Source organism: Hetaerina americana, unplaced genomic scaffold, assembly GCF_022747635.1.
Source record: "Hetaerina americana unplaced genomic scaffold, ioHetAmer1.1.p SCAF_7, whole genome shotgun sequence".
In the NCBI taxonomy this organism is placed as follows: domain Eukaryota; kingdom Metazoa; phylum Arthropoda; class Insecta; order Odonata; family Calopterygidae; genus Hetaerina; species Hetaerina americana.
The window spans coordinates 7,798,300-7,817,444 of record NW_027287316.1 but is presented as its reverse complement, the minus strand read 5'-3'; the positions used below and the strand labels follow the sequence as shown (position 1 = coordinate 7,817,444).

General features: G+C 36.9%; 1 protein-coding gene across 1 annotated transcript; it reads left to right on the top strand.

Moving 5' to 3' along the window:
- Positions 1–6: 6 nt before the first annotated feature.
- LOC139696521 (RNA-binding protein 45) lies at positions 7–18,529 on the top strand. Its single transcript, XM_071595312.1, has 11 exons — positions 7–241; positions 332–446; positions 528–722; positions 1,069–1,232; positions 3,253–3,401; positions 6,315–6,454; positions 9,524–9,849; positions 11,076–11,196; positions 12,317–12,473; positions 13,412–13,537; positions 17,994–18,529. Exons 1-10 carry the CDS (start codon positions 7–9, stop codon positions 13,523–13,525), a joined length of 1,716 nt encoding a protein of 571 aa, XP_071451413.1. The 3' UTR covers positions 13,526–13,537; positions 17,994–18,529.
- The last annotated feature ends 616 nt before the right edge of the window (positions 18,530–19,145 follow it).

Genomic DNA, 19,145 nt, shown 5'->3' with positions numbered 1-19,145 from the left:
TCCAAAATGGCCGAGAGGCGGAAGTTGTTTGACAGGGATAACCGAGACCGAGAAAGTTATTATGGCTCAGATGGGGGAAAATTGTCGAGAGATACTAAATATGACGATCCTCCTAACTCAAGGCTTTTCATCGTTTGTGGAAAAACCGTAACTGAAGAGGATTTTCGGGAATCTTTTGAAAAGTATGGTACCATCGAAGAAATATGGGTTGTCAAAACAAGAACAACTGGGGAACCAAAAGGTATTGTAAAATTGAAACTTCGGATTTAGATGAATATAGTTCACTGCTTAACACTGTTGAACAGCTACTTATGAAAATATGTGTGTACAGGTGTCGCCTATATAAAATTTTCTAAAACGTCGGAAGCAGCTCTTGCAATGGAAGAAATGAATGGACGATGCATTGGTTCTCATCCGAGGCCGTTGAAAGTTCTTATAGCGCATAGGTATTGCTTTTAAATTGTTTTAACTGTGGAATTCGTTCAGGAATCCATTACCCCTTTTCTTATCCAATCTCCTCCCCACAGTCGTGACCAGGGTTCAAGAAGGGATATGAATGAGGAGGAGCGTTTGTTGCGGTTGTTTGTTGTAGTTCCTAAAAGCATGACGGAGAAGGATGTACGTGAACAGTTTGCTCAATTTGGAGACATCGATTATGTGTCAATTGTTAAGGATCGAGTGACCAAGGAAAGCAAAGGATTTGCCTACATTAAGTACCACAGGTATTGAAATAATATTGTGGCAATTTGTAGTCTGCATGGATGTTTTATAAACTGGCTTAAAAATGCTTCAGATTACGTTGGCAACTAGGTTATTACTTCTTTAACAGTTGAATGGTTCATGTTATTCGAGTTCAATTTTACAGTAAGCCATTATTCTAGAACCAGGTCAACCTAGAAAAGATATTAAATACTATATTCTACTCCTAATTAAAAAAACCGCTTGTGACAGTGATTTTCGTTTGTTTTTAGCTCAGTTCTAGTTTATTCATACCTTCTTAGATTCTAAACTAATCCCATACAAGTGTAGTACGTTATGTATTGACCATTAATATACTTGATTACGCAGGCCTTCGCATGCTGCAAAAGCCTTTGAAGGGTGTGACAGGTCATTTAAGCCAGTGTTTGCGGAGCCCAAGCCACAAAAGTCATTGGAAATGAATGAAAGGTTTAATGGCCCACCAAACCACCCCAAAGGAGCCTCTGGCCATGACAATCCGTTTCATCATTATGGTAAGGACTAATTTAATTAAGAACAATTACACCTCTAATAGCCAAAAAACGTCTCTGTGTTGTTCTGTGAATATTCATCGTAACTTATTAATTTAATTCCAATGGAAACAACAATGTGTTGGCAATGGACAGGGAGGCACCTAAGAATGAGAATACCAACAGTGAATAACAATTATGGCTCATGTGCATTCTGAGTTGTTAATTTCATTTGAATAATTAATTTAATCAATGTGTATATTATTCCTTTCCTGACACACAAATATGTGTTAAGTATAGTTCATGATATGTTGAAATTTTACCCATGTGCAAGAGTTACCAAATAATATCAAGAGTCATTGCTGCCTGTTAATATGTGAATCATGTTGTGTCATCCTGATGGCTTTGGTCTTAAATCGTACAGATTTCGAAAGTGTTGAAAATTTAATTAGTTTTCTAGCGTGGAGGAAAAAATATTTGAACCCTGTAGATAATTCCCCTCGTAATTATCGTATTATATATGTTTATGTATGTTTGAGGATAAGTAGAGAGAGATTGACCCTTGTTGGGACGGGTGGAGAATCCCCAACCATCAAATGATAGATCCACACATCTATAATTGTTATTTTTGCTTCAAAGGTCTATGTGTAATGTAATTTTATATTCAATTCAATTTCAATAAAAGAAATGCTGATGATATGTTTTATGTGCAGTGAAAATCCCTTTTTAGCGTATTTTTTTGGCCTTTTATGTATCGAAAATATTGTTTTTGTGGAAAATCAATAGGTTAGCTATTTAGACTCCGCCTTATTTCCAATTTTTTCAATAATTAATTGATGAGATTTGTGACCGTTATGACCAAGGCTTTCAAATCAAGTGGGCTTCACTAACTGTCCTCAAGAAAGGGCAGCTAATACATTATCTAAATGCTGGTGAAATTGCAGGTTGTTTGATTGATGTTTACAATATCAGCATGATCAGTTTTTAGGGCATTAGAACCTACGAAGAAAATGTCATATAGATCTTCCATGAAATGTAGGTTTTGGCTTGAGGTACAGATGAGAAGAATTCTATGGTCTCGGGCTCAACTTTGTGGAGGTTCATGTTGTTTAAATGAATATACTTTGTAACTTCCACACAATTTTTATTCGTACTACCGGTTTCAACGCACGCAACGGCATCATCATCACCCCACCCACCCTCCCCCAACATTCCTTTCCGAAGAGTGCATATATATACAACCCTGTGCCCGAAAAATGTTTGTACCTGATGATGACGCCGTTGCGTTGAAACCGGTAGTACGAATAAAAATTGTGTGGGAGTTACAAAGTATATTCATTTAAACTACAGATGAGAATTTCACCCATCACTTCCCCACATTGATTTCATTCTACAGCCTGGGAAAGTGGCAGGTTTCCAAGTTATAATGGTGAGGATGATGCCTGTGCACTGAAAATGGTCCACTGTGGTGCCACGGCTGAAATGAATTCCTTGGTTGACTTTTGGGAAAGTTGTTGATCTTGTTATTCTGTGGCCGACAGAGTACATGCATGTACTTGATTGGGGAATTCGTGATGAAAAGCTTAAGTCATCGAGACAAATTATACTAAAATTAGTAATGCTGAGAAAGCTTAATTCTTGAGTTAACCGAGAATATAAACATCAGAGGGGATAGTTGGCTGAAGGAGATTTGTCCTTTGCAGCCAGCTTTGCCGTGACCCCGTTTTCCCGATTCATTAGTGCACCAGTGACCGTTCCCATTTCCCTAATTAGCATGGGGTAGTCTTTGACTTAGGCATTTATTAAGGTTGACAAAATGAAACTTCATGGTCTGAGATTTCACTGGCATAGGCAGTGGCCTCTGTTCAGTCTAGCCCACTTGCTCATTAATGACTGCCGCTAATTCCTTACATTATGCTAAAGTTCTTCATGTTTTTTCTTTCATTTTGTAGAACTATTTAAAGTTAGCAAGTCTCCCAATTAGATCTTTAAATGCCCTGCAAAAATTGATTGATTGTTTCATTGTGCTGTTGTTGCATTCCAGACGGCATACCGGTTGGGGGTGAAGGCAGTTATACGCGGTTGGAGGTCATTGCCTCCCCTCAGCTCAATTGGGACCAGTTATGGAGGCTCTTTGACCTTATCCCAGGACTGGACTATTGCCATTTACACGATGACCCCAAGAATCGTATGGTAAGGATAAGTCTCTGTGTATATGGATCGTTCAATAAGTCCTTAGGAAAAAATAGAAAAATACTGTTTTGGGTAGATTTTTTTGAAATTTTTCTTCATAAGCTCCTTTTAACTTGATACACTTTTTCCTGGCATTTCTCCTATTCTTTTAAGCTGCCGCCCAAAAAGTAGGATTTGAGGAGGTCCTTAAAATAAAAGTGTTGCCCAAGACCTCCTTTTTAAACTTAAAATCATTTTCTGAGGTTTTTTGTAAAATTTGGGAATAAAAAAAGGTCCCCGGGGGTCAAATATGGTGAATGCGGGGTTGGTGTTGTAATAATTCAAAATTGAATTCCATAATTTTTGCCATCAAGATTACACAGGCGGTGCACCCATCCATTGTCTTTATTGAAGAGAATTTAATTCTTTGCCAAATGAGGATTTTTCTTTCTTGATTTATTTGCTTAACCAGTTCAATGGCAATGCTTAATAATCTCCGCTTATCGTTTAACCTTTTTGCAAGGTATCAACATAGATAAATCTCAAAAATTGTGGTCTAGTGCATCCCAAAAAAACCATGGCCATGAATTTGTCGGCCTATTTCACAGTCTTTGTCTTCTTCGGAGCTGTATTGCCTTTAAAAGCCCACCGTTTTGAGTGTTCCTTTGTGTGTGGCGTGTAATAGTGCACACCACACACATATGCATCCATGTTTCGTCCGCAGTTATGCATCAATGAAGAAACTCATCGGGATTGCAAACAGAGAAACATCAAAACAGCCTTCAAATCTACTACGCAATTGCATTCGTTCCCTACTGAGAGCAAATCTAACAACCATCTTTGTGAGATGTTTGTCGTACCGAATTTGACATGCAAAATTGAAAACACTGTATCTTGTGATATCCCTTAACTGTTGTGCGAACTTTGATTTGTCAATCATTTAAAACCTTATTGTGGATTATGTCCATCATTTCGGAGGAGGGGTCAATTCCACTGGACATTCTGAGTGATGTCATTACTTGTGGATTTACGGCCACGTTTAAAGTCATTTGTCCAATTGTAAACAATTTCAAATGCAGGTGTGCCATGAACTTCATTCAAGTCAGCTTTGATCTCTTTCAGCGTTAAGCCTTATAAATAGAAGTGTTTAATCAAAGCATGAAACTACATTTTTTTATATTTTTAAATGAACAAAAGTTTGTTGTTCAGTCCTCTATGGAAATGAAACCGTTTGATGGAATTAGCTGGAACTGTAACAGCAGTCTAGTGAGAGATGGGACTTACTAAAAGTAAATCTTTGCCAATACTATGAGCACTATCTCTTGGATCTTCTGAGAAGTTATTGGGTGAATCTAGTATAATGGATGGAAAATTACTCTGTTGTCATCGACCCTACTGGATTCGTATGTCGACTGGGATAACCTAGATACCAGCTCACGTCGTATTTTTCCTGCAAATAGAGAGTCAGTATCGAGATAGCTCTAATTGAGGAGGTGGGTCTTGCTTTGTGTGAATATAAGAACCTAATCATGTTGATCTATGACCATCAATCAATCGTTTATTTTTATTTTGTTTCACTTTATGGTGGCGTTTAATGTGTATTTGGAATTTGTGTTGCTGAAGGGAAATTCTAATATTATTGTAGAATTTCGTTATTCAGGAAGTTCATGCCAACCGCCAGTTTAGACTCCTACCACAGTTACCTCAACTCATCGAGTGTAAGGCTGCACATTTGTGTGAAAAATGGTGGGCGGAATCATTGGGAATTATATGATCTGTATATGTGATTACTCCGCACCCACCAATCTGCCTCCAATCTACGTCAATCACTCTGATTCAATGGCATCTCTACGCCGTACATACTTATGCTCTGTATCAAAGTTTTCTACAGTCTTCTCTTAACATCCTTACTCAACATCCCTGTCTTCAACGCCCTCCTCTTTATGAAAGTCTTTTTTCCTATCGCAATTCTTCTCCTCACGTCCCTACTGCTCTGACCATTTTGGTCTAAAACACTTCAAAGATATGTAAGCTGTTCTACCTGCTCTAGTTTTTGCCCTCCTATGTAAATGTTTAGCTTGGTCTTCTTCTTTCTGGAAAATTACATAACGTTCGTTTTATTAATATTGATTCTCATCCCATATCTATCTCACTGAGTTTCCCATTCACTCAGCAATGCTTGCAACCCCTTGGCTAAATGGCAAATTAGAGCTTCACAAACATCAGCAAACCTCACTTTTTTACCAAGTCCACACCGATGATCCATCCTAATATTTCCTTTTTCGTAGAAAAAGACGTCAACGGCACAAATAACTTCTTGGATCTGGCTATGACCATAAAAGAAAATAAACATGAGTTCTCTATTTATGGGAAACCCACATGTACAAATCATATAAAGCCCAATGATTCTGCCCACCATTTTTCACGCAAATATGCAGCCTTACACTCAATGATCCACCGGCCCCTGCACACATCCCACAAAGTGCAGATGCTGTTCACTATGATCAAACAGATTAGATGCTCATGCCTCGCAACTCTCCAGTTTAGTGAACTCAACATTCAGTTATGAAAGCATGGAGAAGGTCCTGGCTCGAATTCTCCACCTTATACAGTGTATACATGCACAAGAAAGTAGTTTGTCTGCAAAAGAATTCCACCTGGTGTTTTAAGTTAGAAATCATTCCTCCAAACGATTAGGCGCTTGTGGAATGGGAGGACTTGGGTGGGGAAATGGGGAAATTGGAGGAAAAGCAGTCAGCTTGGTTGATTGAGATGACTGAAATGATGTCGTTAAATTAAATTTCAATGAATTATAAAATATCATGCTGCTTTATAGGACCCTGCCTTCTTTCTTTTTGATAGTTGTGACATTATAATTCCATAGTGTTTAGTTTTATATGCAATGTTGTACTCATTGAATATGAATTCTTTCAGTACAAAGGGCATGCAACAGTTGTGTACAACACACCACAAGCTGCGGTGTATGCTAAGGAGAAACTCCATGGATTTGAGTATCCCCCAGGCCAGAGACTCATCGTGAAACCAGATTACTCCAGACAAAACGATATTGTTTCGTAAGTTTTTCAAATTACTCTTCTATTAAATATTTTACAATTTCTATCATGTACGTTTTTTCATTTCTGTTTCTAATCTTTATACGGCTAACTCAAGGGAATAATTAATGTTAGATATGGTGTCCTCAATAGCTTAGTTCATTTGGTGCTTTCAAGTGATGAGCTCCTAGTGGGTCCTGCCAAATTTTACAATTGATTGAGGAGAGTATTGGTGAAAAATTAGTGTCCATTGGGAGTTCATCCGCTTTGGTCCATATTACTGGGATGACAGTTTCATTAATTATTCATCATGTCAGCATCTTCAGGTCCAAAGATGCTGAAGACTGTCCTCCCAACTGAGAATTCTTTTGCTCTTGTGCCCTTGAGATAAGCTCATGCAGTAGAGTATTGATTAGCAAGTTTCAGGGGAATGACTGAGAGTGGAACTGATCTCTTTTTTTTTATCCAAATAGGAATCCATTTGGGCTTGATTGACAAAGATTCTGCATTTTTCATTTAAGCCAGTACATTAAAGAAACTGACATGAAAAAGAAAGTTTGCGTTTTTATTTTAAAATCATAATTTCATTAAAATGGTTTTGCCTCAAATAAATTTTTTAAGCATTTAATCAAATTCACCATGAAGTGTCTGGTTAAAATCCTGGAGATTTACCTTGATGGGTTCACGGCAATACCTGTATATTATGAAGTCCAAATGATCTGATGAAGTCATAAGATTGCAATGATTTTACACTCTATGGACCATGTTTCTGCACCTAATGCCTTTACACTATAGTTCCTCTGTATATTCTTTCCATCTTTCTTCAATCATCTATCGTAGTTTGGGGCATGTTATATATGTATGCTCATGCCAATTCCTCCAAGTTCTATTAATTGAAACACCAAGGCCCAAAATGGAGAAGTCATCATGTATGTATTTTCTCAATATGTGTTTTGAGCAATGATTTCAGAAATATTGCTTGGATACAATTTATTAGTTTGTTGAGCAGAATGGGACGGGAGAGAAAGCTGTTGACAGTGTTGGATGTAAGTGCTAATTTTAAAATAAAACTATTGGGGGGCATTTGTGTGTATTTATACCTGTATGCATGGTATATCTTGAAGACCGTTTAGGCTTATGATAACAATCAATTATAATGTTAATATTCAGCTAATTGTAATTTGAAGGAAAGAGGGTAAGACAAAGGAGGGAAGGATTGGAATATTAATGCATTTAAGGAAATGTGGAATTTTATGCTCAAATGAATATAGACTTTCAGGATATAAAGAGGCGGAGAGAGTCCAGTGGAAACCTGTTGAAAGAGAGAATAAGAACAATTTGTTGATGTAACATGAGGCACCAATGATAATAGGTGTAGTTTTCCTTGGATTAAGTAATTGCCTAACATTTACCCTATTCACAGCATTGTCAATGTTGCTCAGAGACCAGTGAAGTTGCTAAGCATCTTTGTGAAAACATTAAATGTGCGGAATTATTGGTTTTTGAACTCTCATTTATAAATATTTCAACATAAATATTGCAGTCCCTAGTATTGAACTCTTGAGGAGAGGGGTAAAAACTTATAAATGCTTCCATTACATCTTTAAGAGGACTCATCACTCCTGGATGCTTTGTGATGCATTTGTCATCCTCTCAATTATGTATTTATAACATGGCTATCATCCTTAAATTTTCTGGATATAAAGATTTGATCTCTGTATATATCTGGCCTTTTCTCAAATTTCTTCGTTATTTTTCTGTCGAAAATTGTCATCGATTGGAGTTGAAACAGAGATTTCCCCCAACAAACCCCTCTCCTTGCCTACCATACCTAATACTACCTCATTTGTTTTCCTTTCGGTCCATTTCACCTTCTCAATCCTTCTCCGCCCCCACATTTTCAAAAGCCTCTCTCCTATCCCTTCTGTTCTCTGTAATTGTCTACCAATGAGTTCACATTCTGAGAGCTCAGAGGAAGGGGGAAGTTTAGGAACAGGGATCTCCTTCTCTTCTCACACTTTCTGAAGAGTGGAAGGTTCCTTCCAAGCACCATGAAATAACTTCAACTAACTCTCATTCCTGAATGAACGTATGTTACAATGCTGCTAAACCTCCCAGAGTATTATCATGGATGAGTTTCCAGAACCAATGCACTGATATCACTCAAACCTCAGTATCAAGTTACATCATGTGTCCGAGAAAAGCATGGGACAACCACTGCCGTAGATGTAACAAAAAAATATGGAGCCTTTCCTCCAATTGGCTATATGAACAGAGTATGGTATACTCTGAGTAAAGAGGACCATCTGTCTTTCTGGATGTCTGAGCTGTTGCTGGTTTGGTATCCCAGTTACTTTCCCTACCTAACTTCTATCTTCTTATAATTCTCAGCCTTCCTTTAAGATTTGAATACAATCACTTTTCCCCTGGTGGACTGAGTAATATTTGCTCCTTGTTGCTGTAGGAGGTGCTGCTTGGTTGTAATGGATAGTTTAACCAGTTGAGTGTCAAATGTTTAGCTTTTATATTTCTGAGCTGGCTAATGAAATTCTTTTGATTCAGAGAGTTTAAGGCCTCAGCAAAATTATTTTAGGCCATGCTGGTGGCTTTCCTGTCATCAGCTGCTAATTAAACATCAGGTGATATTTTTACCAGTAAACTGAATTTTAAACTTGTACAAGTAATAATCAAGAAGATAGCTTAGTATAGGTGCAATGTGGCTGCATTGCAAGTATGGTACCCGAATGGTTTTGACACATCTGGGCAGAGAGCAATGAGATGGTAGTTAGACTTTTCTTATGGGTTTTTATTTTATGTTAGTTGACAAATAATTGCTGATTTCCGTTAAACCAAAAACATCAATGATTAATTGAAGGGGCATTGATTTTTTAGAATCATTGTATCTAAATGGGAGGAATAAGTTTGAGGCTCTTTTTAAGTGTTTAAGTTGTCAATTGTCATTGCATCTTACTTAATTGGTTTCATGCACTGATTATGAGAGTTAGGAGACGAGGGGTGAACAAAATGAGTTTCTGTTGTTCAAGTAGGTGTCCGATTGAGGGCCACTCACGGATTATGAATCTCTTGCAGGACGTTTCGACATGGGAGCATGCACACACAATCGACGCCATTCCCAAGAATCCCACCGAGTGGTACCATACACCCGCCTTCCCTGACCTCTGGTGCCCAGGGCATGGTGCCAAGTGGGGAAATGGGGATGACTGGCATGTCGTTGGTGCCGCCACACCACCAGCTCTCAAACAACACCTCCTCCCTGGTTGGGCCACGCACTTCCAACCTCCAAACCGACCTTGTGGCTCTGGTGGAGACGATAGCACAAGCCACTTCGTTAATACAGGCTGCCGGACTCACGGGAGTCATCAACAAAGCAGGCCTCAATGCTGCCGCTGCTCAGGGTAAGGCAATGAAACTTCACATCTGATTTACTTACGGATATCATTGGTTCATTCATATAGAGTGCTTGGTGTCCGCTCATTGATTACTTCATCTGTAGACTGTAGATTCTTAGTTGACCAGAGTTGGTTTCCCTGTGCTGTGGATTGTTTGGAAATGCATGAGTAAAAGGTCTCAGACAATTGTTGAACCAACAGAAATGATTTGGGTCCAGAGAAGGTGGTCCCTGGAAAAACTATGCTTGGAAACCAATCATTCCTCTGCGCATATTTTTATCGATTGTATGGATGAAGGAACTGCAACTTTAACGTAACATTGTATTGGAATTACCCATAAAGCTTCTCACAAATTGAAAATTGATAATTTTGATTCGGAGAAGCTTAAGTACAATGCATGTGAAAAAGCCGGTTATATTTGGTCGATTTGATTTGTAAGTCAGAAACATTCGTTATCCAAAATTCAACGTGTGTTAAGTAGATAAGATATGTTGTAGATTTTACAAAATCAGTGGTCAAGGCCTGAAAATTACTATGGATAAATTGGAGAATGAATCTGAAATTTCATTGTCCAGTGTATTTTTCCACTGTCATCCATAATTAAGGTCATATCTGGGCTCTGATGGCACCTACCCAGAGGATTTCTTTTTGTATGTCTTCTTATGCCTTGTGGAAAAAAAATAAATGGGAAATGCTTCAAATGGAATGATTCATCAAAAGAATATTGATAAAAATGTTCATGAACAATTAAAAAGCAATGAACTGAACTTGATAAGCAAAAACTAGTCAGTATCATGGAACCACCATAAAGGTAACACTCATATATGGTAAAAAATGTGTGTTAGATTGTGTCATGATTTGGTCGACTGAGATAATGGTGGACGCTTTTTGGTGTTGTGATGGTCAGCAGAAGAAGACACCTGGGCCCAAGATTGGTCACTGTATAACTTGGGGTGTAACATTGTAAGCCACAAGGGATGCTCAGCGATTGTCAACATGTCTAAGACTAGCCCACCTGTAAACCGGATTTCCCTTCATGCAAATCAGTCCTTAGTCTAGTACAGGCAGATTATAATTCCACCTCCCCGTGAGCAAAATTAAATTTGTGCAAGTTCTTGTGAAAGGTCAAATCTGTGGTTTGAGCGATCCTTTGTGGAGGGTCACTCCAAGTGAAGGGGACTCGCGCATTGAATTGGAGTCGGGTCATTTAGACAAGTGCCCTCTTTTGGCAGGTGATGTGCATGGCATGCAGCAGCAGAAGGGCACAGGCGAGACTTACGACCCGGCATACTGCTCGGCCAAACTCCCCCCACCCCAGCCACTTGCGCCTATCGACTCGGAGGTGGCACTTCGGTAAGAGTGGTGTGGTTGTGCAAATCCCTCGCACTTTGGTGTGTGTGTGTGTTGGGCTTTGATGGGAGCGATGTTTGTTTGCAAAGTTAACTGTGGGGCAACTTGTGTTTATGCCGTCTGATTCAAGGTAATGAGTTATGGCAATTTCGTTATTAATCTACAAATACTTCTACAGTCCAGTTATAGGATCCTAAAGTATCCTATAATCCCCCCCTTCTATCTCTCTGCCCTCCCCCAAGTCCCCCTGGGTGCTTGGTACATAAGTGTCTGCCTCCCAATGGGGTGTGGGAGTGTTTATTTTCTGTTCGCCATTGAAAGCCTTACTAGCACTAGTTAGTACTCCATGGCACCATGCCTCCCACCAAGACATCTAGTTCACTTCATGAGTAAACATTTTTCATTGGCTACGCTATTGGGTGGGGATAACAAATTCTCTCTGCTGTCACTTGTATTTAGTTCCTATACTGAGTTGGTGCAAAATGTAATGAGCTTTTTTGAAAAGTTAACAACTAATAGTAATCATAGTCACTAAATAAATAGTAATACCATGCTGCAAGGCAAAGATTAGTTTTATTTTCCGGTAATGTCTTGAACTTATTTTTAAATAATAATACTTTGTAATTTCATGGGATATTTAATTATTTGTTTGATTTTATGATAGAAGGAAGCACATGAGTTCTTGACTATTTGCTGCCAGCTATTTCACCACATTTTTCTTCCCAGATCATTATAGTCAGTGGCTATGTGAAAGAAAAAATTTGTAATAAAAACACGTAACCTGTGTATGTATATTGCCACCAACAAAAGTAAAATTATATTAGTGGTTTGCATTTTAATTTTAAATGAAAGAAAGGGTTAAGAATTATCCTCTCTATCATTAGCATATCCGGTCTGTCGTTTATTTCATTTAGTTTCAGCTTTGATGTTTACATGTATGACCCTGTCAATTGTCAATTGCCAGGGAACTTCTCAGAATATTGAAGGTCTTTTGAAGTAATGAATATTTTTGAACAACTTGACTTGAATCTCCAAAGTAGTTTTTAATGTTAAAGTTTTCTTCAGATTTAAACTGTCAACTCATAATTCATGACTTTCCCATAACATTCAATTTCAATTCCAGGTTATTTATTGTGTGCCAGCCAACTCCACCACCTATGTATGCATTGAAAGATGTGTTTGGTCGTTTTGGAAGCCTCATCGATGTCTACATATTGTCATGGAAAAGCTGTGGCTATGCCAAGTATGCTTCCAAGGAGTCTGCAGAAAATGCTATTGCCGTGAGTGATTCATATTTCGAATCAGTCTTCACTTTTAAAGATAAAAAGGTTTTGCATTCAAGACAAGAACTATCTGTTCAATGATTTTTCTAATTAATTTTTGCGTTTCTTTCATTGCTCTCTTCCTATACTTTAAGAATGTTACCACTGGCATTTTCAAAATCCTGTCAAGTGTTTGAAGCTGAAGTATTCCTGGTTCATGTTCTTGTTATAATTAGTACAGAAATTATTGTTAAACTTAATAAAAGAATTAGCTAAATTCATTTTCAATCAGGATAATATTTACATTCCCAAATTATTGAGGAAAACTTAATATATTAGAGTCTGAGCTACTTCGCCGTTCACCTAGTGCAAACTGTTGCCCAACTTCATAATCTTTGTGCATAGTGATGCAAATAATAGGAAAACTGCAAATGGAATCCCATAAATATGGGTTTCCACATACGTTGGAAAAACAGGAAATTGCGTGGTAAAAACATTGCATGATGAAAACATTGTAAATTGCAGGAAAACGTAAATTCTGATAATGCAAATATAGGGTGTGACATGAGTTGTGTGCACTGCAAAGATAAACAGTACTTTTACTTCAATAACTGGGATTAATAAAGAAATTCTTATCCTTGGTTTGGTTGAAACTGTGGGAGCAGTGAATCTCGTGTTGTCATACTTTTAACAGTAGTACATACTTCTAGTAAATCTAGATTACTCTTCTAAGTGATCAAACTCTTTGGATAAATGTACTGATGGCTTATTACTCTAGAATCATTTAATTAGTGATTTTTTTCACTGTTAAATAACTCAACAAAATTTTGTTGGAAAGTAATCCAGTGCTTTAATCTAGTAAGCCAGACAGGTGAAGTGGAAATGGTCCCACTTGTTTAGATTTCTTCCTTTGTGATTGTTTTTTTTTTTTTAATCTGTGCGGTTTGGTTTTACAGACACTGCATGGCCAAGAGATATGCGGCTCTCGAATGAAGGTAATGCCCGCAGAGCCTAATGAAAAGGCAGATTCCTCCAGAAAAAGAATCAAAGTCAGCGTAGATGACGAATGAGCTCTAAAAGAGGTATGTTTTTATTTTTCAAATTGTTAATTTCTATGCATATATATATATATATATATATATATATATATATATATATATATATATATATATACATATATATACATATATATACATATATATACATATATATACATATATATACATATATATACATATATATACATATATATACATATATATATACATATACATACATATACATACATATACATATATATACATATATATACATATATATACATATATATACATATATATATATATATATATATATATATATATATATATATATCGATTGTTCGTAGATTACTTATGAATGATGACTGTGATCAAAAGGGTCAAGTTTAAAAGGCTGAATTTCCCAAGAAAGGGCAATGGTGAAGAAAAAACATTCATTTGTAACACACAGACGTAGGCTTATCAACACTCTGAAATGGTTGACTGAAGAAGTCAAAATGCACAAAAAAGTGACTTGTGTTGTTGTGAAATGCGACCTCTGTTTTGTGCAGATTTCTTTTCCTCAAGTCCAAGGTTTGTATAAGAAGTATTGAGATGACTTCCAGAAAAATGGATTTATTTCAGATATTGCTGCAATGCCTAAAAATTCTTCAAAGTACCCCTGAGAGTGTGGGCACACTTCCGCCAGTGGCTTGTACTTGATTATACTTGTGTTACACGTTGCAGCTCATGGTGCTCCAGTGACTACGGTGGTAATGGTGGCCATGGAACACTCTTTTGTATTTGGGCAAAAGGGATTGTGGCAATGACACCAGATAATTTGACATTAAATTTTAGGTGTGAGATGTGTTTCTTCATTAGCCATAGTACCCATCCTTACCAATAATACCTTTATTGCCTGCATCATTATCTTCGTAGACCTTATTCTGTTTTGCATATTATAGTTATCAAGTAACTAAATTGAGAGTGAATATTTTACATGGATTTGTATAGCTGTGTTCCCATGGCAAGCATATTATTAGTATGAAAGTTTGCATTGAATTCAATCAATAATTGCTGACCATTCCTCCACCCACATCTCAAGGAATGTAGCTGGAGTCATTTTCACTGCTGCAGAGGGGGGGAGCTTGGGTTGTCGAGGTCAAAGGTCTACCAAAAGCGATGCTAGGCTGCATTGAAGTACTGTGTTTTGAAAAATTTTACTTTCCTGGTTTGATAATGTGAATGGAGACACTTCACTGGTTGTGATGCTGCGCTCTCCACCCCAAGGTGTGTTTTGATTCACAAGGCGCTGCAGTCAATTGGTTGAAGAGCGATTTTTTTTTGTTGCACAACTTTGCACTGCAGAGCTTCCTTCGTTTACTTTGTTAATTTTCAGGAGAATTTATTTTTTTACGCTGTCCTGTTTTTAATTAATCTTTACCAAACTTCAAGCAGCCAAGTTCAGTCATCGAGGAGATTTTATTTAAAATAGGATAACTCGTTGAATTAGTAAGGGATTATGAAAATGTGCAGTGTCCAAGTTTTGTCTCAAAAAATACCAGGAGTAACAAGAGTTATTAAGCTGCAAAGTAAGCATAAAACATTTCCAAATGATGGATTAATGGATTATTCAATTGCCATGAATATACCAATATGTTGAGTAAATGGAAAAAAATACAAGTGTAAAAATCAGTTTGTTTCACATCTTATTTTATCTAGTCGGGCCATCATTACAACATACCTACGCGACATTATTTTAAGGCAGATATGATTGGCTACTCATAAAAATTTGGATTTCCCAGGAATGTGTCTACTATTAATCCAACTTCCCAAAAGTCTGTAATTTATATAAAGGTAATATGTCATACAGTGAAGATAATCACAAAGTCTGAAGATGCTTTGGTTTTTGAGTGAAATTTTTTGATCTTCTTAAAGAATGGTTTCATTCTTGCACCCATTTATTTTCTAATAATAATGGTCTGAATAATGATGTTCAATTAGCAAACAACACTTAAAAGGGCGTAATACTTATTTTCGATGGATTGATCATTCTTTTCTAAACTCAATGATGCTACAGGTATGACATATGGAACTTGGCAAATGGTATGAACACTTGCCATAGGAAGGAAAAATGTTAATATCTACCAAGGTATATGCATTTATCTATCATGGGCTTCGATTGGGTAACCTTGATTATAGTGAGACTTGCTTATCACACCACTTGGGAAGGATGAGGCCCCACCATAATGATGTTTTCAATGTTCTTATGCAGAATAATTGAAGAGAATGTCAAAATTTCATGTCATCAAAGGGATCTAGGGGTAATTTTGAATTGGCATGCATTGAGTTGTCATCAGTCTGTGACCTGTGTGCTAAGGTCGAATCTTTTACATGTTTGTTCTCCAGAGAAGAATGCCCAGATGCTCTATGCCGCTCCTTTTGTGATTTTACGGCAACATTTTGATAAATTGTTAGTATTTCAGGTGAGTTGTAGTGAAATATAAATATAGACTGCCTCCCCTCTTTCATTTATGTTGTAGGATATGTAGAACCTGAAGTGGGTAGTTCCGTGAGACATTTTTAAAGACTCAATGACTCATACAAGTAATTGGATTGTTCTTTGCAAGCCATCACGTGGCTGGACTAATTATTTTTCCATTTGGGTGATCATAAACTCAGGAATTGTGACGAATTAATGTTGTTGTATCATCATAAGAATATTATCACATTTAGACTCTGGGATCCTTGTGTTAAAAAATGATGCCGAAATGGTTCACAATTGTGACCTCATAAAAGTTAGTGGTGACATTTGGAGACTTAATTTGACGAATGGTGGTCATCATGCCTTCAGTGAAAATTGTCAGATTTTCCAACGTTTGACTCCCAGCTGGCAGAGACCAGTGTGTTTGCATAATTAATTTAAAATCTTCCTTGATGATTGTGTACATTGTATGTTGTCTTCATTTCCATACACCAGTAATTATCACAATGCATTGTCACTGTGTATTTATGAAATATTTTCCTCCATTTGTATGTTTGCGTCATCTTAATGCATGACGCACATACACTGAATTATGGACCTGACCATGCTAGCTATTGTAAGCTGGTAAGGTCAATGAAATTTTTCCATTTTGAATGTTCTCGTTGGAAAATTATTTCCCTAAATGCAGCCAAATTGTACAAACAATTGTCTTATGCCTTTGGGAATTAGAAAATTCATGTAAAATAAAGATAAAGTCAGTTTTTTTAAATGCTTGAATCGTAATTTTGCATCTGGAGATTTAACTTGAATTAATGCATTTAAAATAGTATTAAAAAAACACGGCATTGAATTTGGATGAAACGTAAAAACCGAATTGGTTGGATTGAATTGAAATTTGGAAAGCTAAATATTAGAAAGGGAGAAGATTCATAAGTTGAGATTTGTTGAGAATTAGGATTTAGATTCGTCAAACTTAGGATTAGACCTATCCTATGAAGACTCAGTATTTCAATGGAATGCTAAGACAACCAAATCATGAGCCAGTGAAAATATTAAAGTGCATTCTCATCACTGAAGTAAAAAAAACAATATATCTTTCTTCTGTATATTTTATTAGGCGAGACTAGTTTCAATGCATCAGCATCATCCTCAGGCCAATGCATTGAAACTAGTCTCGCCTAATAAAATATTTGGTGGAAAGAGACATTGTTTTTTTACTTTAGTTTTAATGGGTTTCCACAAAGTTAAGCCTGAAAGCATCGAATATAGCATTTTGATAAGTTTTATGGTGAAAATTCTGTTTTATCCTTTTGAAATTGACAAAAGAAAATTTTTAAATGTTGGGAAATTGTAAATTAAGTGAAGTCTTAATTTGCACTCTAAAGTCTGATGGATGGTACAAATGATGTTTACCCATGCCATATTTACCCCAATGGATAAGTTCCTCTCTCGTTGGTTCTTGTAGGCAGGGGCCAATGTTGGTAAAATGCCTGTTTGGGAATTTTAAAGCTCAAAAGTTAAATGATACGATCAGACTGCATTTTGGTCATGAATAAATGAAGCAAATGAAAAATGTCAATGATAAGAACCCATAAACTCTGGAGGTGTAACAGTGAGGCGTCACCATATTTCTATTGATTTTTGTTGTCAAAATGTGGCATCATCAAAGTACCGATATCAAATATTTAAGTCTTACTACAGACATTGACACCTTTTAGGCTAAAATTGTTCCAAAACAGCCACGGAGAAAAAATTAGTGGGCTGTCAAAACACTTAGTGCCAGTGGTTGGCCTAATTGTTTAGGATTCCCACTATGAATTAAAATTCCCTGTTATATGTTGTGGTTTTGAAAACCTCCCTCGTATGGACATTGCACGGAAAGAGGAGAAAATGATGAGGTGGATGCTAATGGAGTCATCTCAATCAATTGAAATGTTGCACGTGTTGTGTTTTGGGGGCATTGACCTAGTTCCATTTCGAATGCCAAGTCAGGGGCAACTTCCATTGACCCTTGGTGTGTTTTTTACCCTGCAGCATAATGTTGAGGGGCTGACTGAATGAAGATTCATGATGACGACTTCTCTACAACAGTGACACCCTGTACGACGACTACCTTTGAGATTTTGGACATGTGAGATGACTTATTCACGATGGCATGAGTGAGAAAAAAAAATTGGCTTTGGAACAAACGGATGTCGTTGTGTGGACTGATGGACTTATTTAATCAACTCACAGAGTGCAACGTGAATGATGATGTGACTTTGTTTGATTGTTCATTCGTGACTTTATTTATGTGTCACTTGCGACCCCTTCAGTATGCTGTTGACTGTTTGACTATTAATTTGCATTCATGAATTTTCTATTGACTTTAAAAAGATATGAATCGACTCAAAAGTTGTTACCCATCAAATGGTTGTTTGTAGTCAGTGTGGAGTTAAAACCGAGATTCACTTTAGTGATTTTTAAATTGTTGTGATTTATAAGAGTATTGTTACTATTTCTTTTTAAAGTTGGCATATGCAAATATTTATGTTGTGGTTTATTTTGGTGTTGCTTTATTATAAAGTATTATTTGGCATAAATAATAATTCATGTTATATCTTGTATTGTTTTGTAGTTTTCAATACATACAAAAGTTCTTTGTAAAAGTATTCGTGTTTGTAATTTGGTGTTATATAAGCATTATATTTTGTGTGACGTTCTTAATTCCCAATTGTGACACTCAAAAACTGACCGACTCCGTCTAATGACCAGGTAAGACTGAACCTTGTAACTAAAAGGGCATGGGACATGGTAAAAAGAGACCAAAAGTAAGGAACTATTCACTTGGGTATTTTGGAGAACCACTGAAAAAAATCAATCGATAAGTGTCAGAATTGTCTTGAAAATTGGTTGTCTTCCGCAACTCTTAATTCACTGGCCATTGTGAGAAATTTGTTGCATGGGCTGCTTGCATATGGCTAAGATATGGGGTACGGCGCTGAAATCCTGACAAATGAAACTTTTGTTTGAAAGCAAATTTATTTTTTTAAATACAAATGAAAATCCTTTTGCATACAAGTAGTGGTATCTGTCAAGAGTAACATTACTTAATGTAACCCCCTTCAGCTTCAATGACCGCCTCCAATCTTGTCCTGAATCGATCACACGCACTCTTTAAAACACCGCTTTCCATATTCGCGAATG